Source organism: Nicotiana tomentosiformis, chromosome 11 (assembly GCF_000390325.3).
Source record: "Nicotiana tomentosiformis chromosome 11, ASM39032v3, whole genome shotgun sequence".
Classification (NCBI taxonomy): Eukaryota; Viridiplantae; Streptophyta; class Magnoliopsida; order Solanales; family Solanaceae; genus Nicotiana; species Nicotiana tomentosiformis.
In genome coordinates this window covers 21740673-21747402 of record NC_090822.1, presented here as the reverse complement: position 1 = coordinate 21747402, position 6730 = coordinate 21740673, and the positions used below count along the sequence as shown (strand labels likewise).

Sequence of the window (6730 nt, the reverse complement as noted above, 5' to 3'; positions counted from 1 at the left end):
GCCTAGTGTTTGATAAAATGCTCAAATGAGCTAGAACCATAATCATCTTCCTAATTTTGATTCAATTTGTTATATTTCTAAAATAGATTAAAGTTGCTAAGAATTCCGGAACGTTTTAGAGTTTAAGGAAGCTCAATTGAGGTATGTTGGCTAAACTCTTCTTTAAGAATTGGAATTCCCAATATCCTTGTAGGTCCGATATGTTGATTATAAATGGAGTATTCCGATAAGTTTTGTGATGAAGATATATGTTCAATTCGTATTTCAAATGCTCTTATCATATTGCATTATAAATTGAGGATGTGTCCCAAATTATGGATTATGTATCCACATATTATAATTTCTAGTCGTGATTTATGTGAAAGTTAATATGCCAAGTTGTGTAGAGGTTTTGATTGTGATACACCTCCACCCGCATACATTGGGGTGAGGCGGCATGACCGCTTTGTGTGGGGATTATGGTATAGAGATTCTGATTGTAATACACCTCCACCCGCATATATAATGGGGTGAGGCGGCATGACAGCTTTGTGTAGGGATTATGGTATTGTGGGACTGTATCTCCACCCGCTTACATTGAGGTAAGGCGGTACGACCGCTTTGTGTATAGTTTTGGTATTGTTGTGGCACCACCACCCGCATACATTGGGGTGAGGCGGCATAGCCTCTTTGTGTTGGTATTGGTATCGTTGATGCATTTTTACATGCATACATGGTATTGTACGGACACTTCCACCTGCATACATCGGATGAGGCAGCGGGGCCGCTTTGTGTGAAGATGGTTACAGAGGATCTCATCTTAAATCCTATAAATGTTATTGATAGCTTTTAATAAGCTTGCTATGGTTGAGACAGTTATCTATATTATTCTATTGCCGCACTGGTTCATCATAATTATCTTGTATTTCTAAATTCTTAAATTGGTGTTTAGTTTTCATACTAGTACTATTCGACGGTACTAACATCCCTTTTGTCGGGGGCGCTGCATCTTTAAATGGATGCAGGTGGTTCCACAGCAGAAGACATTGATTAGTGATAGCAGTACACCTTCTTCCCAGCTAACTTGGTGAGCCCACTTCATCCCGAGGTCATGTATCTTTTGTTCTTTATGTATTATGGTTGAGGTATAGCCGGGGCCTTGTTGCCGGCATTGTCATTGTACTCTTCTTTATGTATAGAGGCTCCGTAGATATAGTGTGGGTTGTGTATTAGTGCTGGGGAAGACAAAATATGTTATGTTGTGGTTGTATTACTTGTCGATTGAGACTTTAAAATTGATGAAGCTATTGGAAATGAATTGCTATTGTAGACGTGAATACCATTTTGTCTAATTAATGAAAATAGGTATTATCTCCATTTGTGGATGAATTTGGGTAGAATGAAATCTAACAGGCTTGCTCAGTCAGGTTCACTCGGTTGAGCGCTGGTCGCGCTCCTCGGTTTTGGGGCGTGACACCAAACTTTAACTTTTCCAACTTTCACCAATTCAAGCCAAAATCATCTACGGACCTCCAAACCAATATCCAGACACGCTCCAAAGCTTGTGTTGATTGTATCCAGACACACTCCAAAATCATCTACGGAGCTATCAAAGCTATCAAAACTCCATTCTGGGGCTATTTATACATAAGTCAATATCCGGTCAACTCTTTCAACTTAGGCTTCCAACCTTGGGACTAAGTGTCCTAATTCATTTTGAAATATCCCCGAAACCAAACCAACCACCCCCTCAAGTCACATAATAACATATGAGCTTAGAAGAAGGAATAAATGGGAGATCGGGGCTATAATACTCAAAACGACTGGCCGAGTCATTACAAAAAATCCCTAAGTGGGATTTTTCTTTCCTATACACTGTATGAAACGTTATTACCAAAATTGTCCCAGTTTTGGAAATTACCTGCCATAAACATATTTTTCCTACAAAAATATACATTCGTTTAAAATAGACTCCATATTTAGGTAGACCTCCATTTTTAGACGCGCGATATTTGGGAGAGAATATATTTCAGTTACAAAATTAAGATGGTAAAAATCTACAACAAACATAATACGCAACCATTGCCCCAATTCTGCAGAATCCTTCTCTAACGCAGATTTCCTATGGTTTTCCATAAACAAGGCAACAAATTAAAAAAAAATACCTTTTGAAGAAAACAATTACAGATTAACGTGAAGTATTGATAATCGGCTCTGAACATATAGCTGATTTTTACAGTTTTTATTGGATTGCGTAATTGTTTTCTCTACAATTGAATTGAATTATGGTATATAATGTCAAAATTGATGATAATGCTTCAGCTCAATAGTTGGTGGGATAGCTTCAGGAGATATATAAATTTTGATGTTGACGGAATTGTAGTCAATGAAGATTCAAATTATAGTCAATTGAATGATGCAATTACAGAGCACCTAATGAACGATACTTCTGTAAAAATCATAGAGATCAAATACATAGTGAACGAACGTTGTCCGCCAATGGAAATTCGGAACAATATAGTATATATCCAGAACATCATCCAATTTCATCCACGGACTGACCCTCAAATCAAGGATTTACCATTTCTCAACTTTGGGCCTCAAAACCCCAATTTCTACAATCAAAATACGGATAAAAATAATAATCTTGAAAATAATCATGGAAAAATATCAAAATAAAGGCCAGATATTTACCCCCTTGTTGAGACGAAAACAACGCCGTGAACATCACCTCAAACGGAGCTCTAGAACTCAAGATATGCTCAAAATACTAAAATACTCGGTTTAAAACATTGCCCAGATGATTTTTGTTCATCGCCTTCCCAGGAGACCTTTGCGTTAGCGAAGAGCAATTTTTCGTGTTGATTGGTCAACCCAGAAATTCTTCGCATTCGCGGAACCTCTCTCGCGTTCGTGAAGAACAAAAGTTCGCACCAGAAACCAGCAATGTTTTCCGATACGGAAATGGGCATAACTCTCTCAATACGACCTCGGAATTCCACAATTGTTGTTGCTATGGTTCCATAATTACGATATGGATCTAAAGGTTAAATATAATCACAAATCAAATGTCGTTTGCTTAATATAGTACCCTTTATGCCCAAAGAAATGACGCTGAAACATCAAATAAGAGCGCGACACAACCCAAACACATCTGAAACACACCCGAGGCCCCTGGGACCCTGTCCAATTACACAAACCAGTCCCAAAACATAACACGAACCTACTCAAGGTCTTAAATCACACCAAACAATATCAAAACCATGAATCGTATATCAATTCAAGCCTAATGAACTAATGAACTTTTAAACATCTAAAACTCATGCCGAACCATACTAAATCAACCCGGAATGGCTCAAATTTTGCATGCAAGTCTCAAATAATACAACGGACCTATACCAAATCTCACAACCATAATTTTAGATCTGATATCAACAAAGTCAACTCTTGGTCAAACATATCAACCTTCTAAACCTTCAATCTTCTAACTTTTGCCAAAAAGCATCAAATCAACCTACGGACTTCCAAATCCAAATCCGAACATACTCTTAAGTCCAAAATTATCATCCGGACCTAACAGAACTGTCAAAACTCCGATCCAAGGTCATTTACTCATAATTTAAACATTGATCAACTCTTCCAACTTAAAGCTTCCGAATTTATCCTTCCAAATCAACTCTGAACTTCCCGAAAATAGAAACCGACCACATGTACAATTCATAATATATGAAGTGAAGCTACTCAAGGCCTTAAACCACCAAACGATGCGCTAAAGCTGAAAATGACTTGTCAGGTTGTTGCAAAAAAGTTCTAATTTAGGGTGAAAAGGTCTAGTGCAAGAAGGTAAGAACATTTTATTTATCAATATCATATTGTTTATAAATTTTAGTTTTTATTTATATAAATTGTATATAATTTATTTAGAACAATTTGTTGTACATCAACAGCCTGATGTCTTGATAACTAAAATTTGTATAACATTTTATCATTATTTTTATTCTACAGCTACTGACTCGTATGTGTTGGTGACAATTGTACATGGCACTTTAAGTCCACAAGCATAAATGAATCAACATTGTTCAAGGCTAGAAAATTCAACAGCTTGCACACATGCTCGTTGATGGACAACACATATATACAACGTAAAGCTACTGCCATAGTAGTTGGCAGCATGGTCATGCCACAATATGCGGATCCTAAGACAATATACATACCATAAGACATACAAACTGTCATGTTGTCGGAGCATGGTGTGAACTTAACATACATGCAAGCTTGGAGAGCAACGGAAAAGTCTCTGGAATTTTTGAGAGGTCATCTTGCTGAATCATACAGTCGCCTACCAAGTTATTTGTATATGTTAGAGAAAACTTATCCGAGGTCAGTAGTAAAATTGCAGAAGACTGAAGATGATTGTTTCTTGTATGCATTTGTTACTCTTAATACGCCCATCAAGGGTTGGGAGCATTGTAGGCCAGTTCTATTGGTCGATGGAACCTTCTTGAAGTCGGCATATAGGGGCATCATGCTAACAACTAGCACAATGGATGCAACAGGTAATTCTTAATCAAAGTTAGAAGTCTATACAAAGTAATGTAGATTAATTGTAAGAATATTGTATTCAAGTTATTTCTGAAAATGTATTTTTCATGTTTTCAAGATTTATGGATGAATTGAATTTCTTCTTGCTACTTATGTGATAGGTAGCATATTACCACTAGCATACGTTGTTGCTGATTCAGAAAATAACGCATCATGGAGGTGATTTTTTCGATAGTTCGAACATGCATATGGTGAAAAACCAAATATGTGTGTTGTTTCGGACCGGAATGAGAGTATATTGAAGGTAACATCAACGGTTTATACCGGCATCTCACATTATTCTTGCATGTGGCATATTTGGATAAATGTAAGGACAAAGTTCAAGAAAGGTCATCTAAAGTTAAACGAATTGTATTTTGCCATAGAACGATCATACACTCTTGATGAATTTAATGAAAGAATGTCAAAGATTGAGGAGATCAACACACGTATTAAAGAATACCTATATGATATTGTTTACCACAAATGGTCTCGGGTACATGCTACGGTGAACAGAACATGGACGATGACATCAATAATACAGTCCTTAAATGCGGTAACCAAAGATACAAGAGAGATGCCCGTAGTTCAACTATTAGAGTACATGCGGACACTTATTGAACGTTGGACTAATAAAAAATTATTGAATGCAAAGGGTACGTTCACATACCTTGGGAAAAAAATACAAAAAAGAGTTAGAGGACAACATGACTTTATCGCAGAATATGAGAGTAAGTTATGGTCCATAATATCATATCATTGATTTCATGAAACAAAATATATATTGTTAAGTGTAGATATGTTGTACTGAGTACTGTTGATGATAATCTGACCTTTAAGACATATTCAGTTGTATTTGTTCTCTTCTGGACAATTATAGTTGTGTTGCTAATTTGAATAAAGATTGTCTCTTATAATGAATGTTTGGTAAACAGATTTTTACCCTTAATGCCATTGGTCTGTAGTTGGAATTTCATTAATAATTGTGTTTATTTATTAATTTTAAGCTTTTTTTACAATACTGCTAAATTTAAATAGATACTATACTATTGTATATTAGTTGTAGACAGAATTGTAGTTATTGTATAAAGAAATTGTTAGCTAAGAGTAGCAGTGTACCTTTGCTTGAAATTTTATTTAATTGTAAAGCTAAACGTTTGAGACCTTACATTTAGAGTAACATTTGTTCACATAATATGTTAAGTATGATCTAATATACTTATATAAGACAACAAAAAATATATATTATATAGTACCAATAAGGAGATTAAATACTAACAACTTTTAACAAAAAAATATTCTACAAATGTCTTGATATGTAAGTAGGAGAATTCTGGACAAAATAACAAACACAAGCTAAATCGAATTTAGCACAATTCTGCTACAAATAAATTGTAGCTGAATTGTTCTTAGTAAATACTTTTTCCACAACTTTAATACAGTCCAGCTACAACTAAACACTTTTACTATAATTTAGCTACTGAAAAAGGTAACTAATTCTTTCTGTTCCAAACTCTTGTTCGCTCCCTCACAGCTGGTGCACCTTTTCTTCTTACTAATATCCTAGTAACCTCACTTTCACTAATTGCACCAAGCTCTTGATGTTTTCTAGCATAATCCCAAAGGAGCGCTCCATAGAGTCTACAATGTTGATGAATATCAGAAAGGTCTTCCTTTGAAATCGAGAGCTATCCAATGCGGACATATTCTGCAAAAGCTGCCAGGTATACACCGCAATCACTGCAATAAATATTATGGGAAAAGTGTTAGCATTCAATGTAAAATTCAATTTGGTAAATTTAAAGAAAATCAACACATACAGTGATCCTTCTTTTTGTTGGGGTATCTCACCGACCAACTACTGAATGTCAAGAGGGTCAGTAACACCTTTTTCAATGTATGCCTTTTTGTTCTTGTAGTTGATGTCTGGACGCTTGCCATAGAAGGAGGTGCATAACAAGTAGAGGGGGATCATAATAGCAAACTTGTCGACAACAGATTCAAAAATTTGTGATTACGTGAAGAGACAATAAAATCATAAACATATAGAATCCTATCGGTAATGTCAAACACAACCAACAACCATTAAACTTTCTCAACAATGCTGATGGACATAATCACAAAATCAACTTTATCCCATGCAAAATTAACAAGTAATCGGTACCCCAAT

General features: G+C 35.7%; 1 protein-coding gene across 1 annotated transcript; it reads left to right on the top strand.

The window, feature by feature from the left end:
- Nucleotides 1-4213: 4213 nt before the first annotated feature.
- On the top strand, nt 4214-4744 carry LOC138901128 (uncharacterized). Its single transcript, XM_070188868.1, has 2 exons — nt 4214-4535; nt 4683-4744. The coding sequence occupies exons 1-2, from the start codon at nt 4214-4216 to the stop codon at nt 4742-4744; spliced, it is 384 nt and encodes a 127-aa protein (XP_070044969.1).
- The last annotated feature ends 1986 nt before the right edge of the window (nt 4745-6730 follow it).

Coding starts and splice junctions, on each gene's coding strand:
- LOC138901128 (XM_070188868.1), top strand. CDS start 4,214: ATGTTGTCGGAGCATGGTGTGAACTTAACATACATGCAAGCTTGGAGA. Junction 4,536..4,682: donor TAGCACAATGGATGCAACAG/GTAATTCTTAAT, acceptor CTTATGTGATAG/GTAGCATATTACCACTAGCA.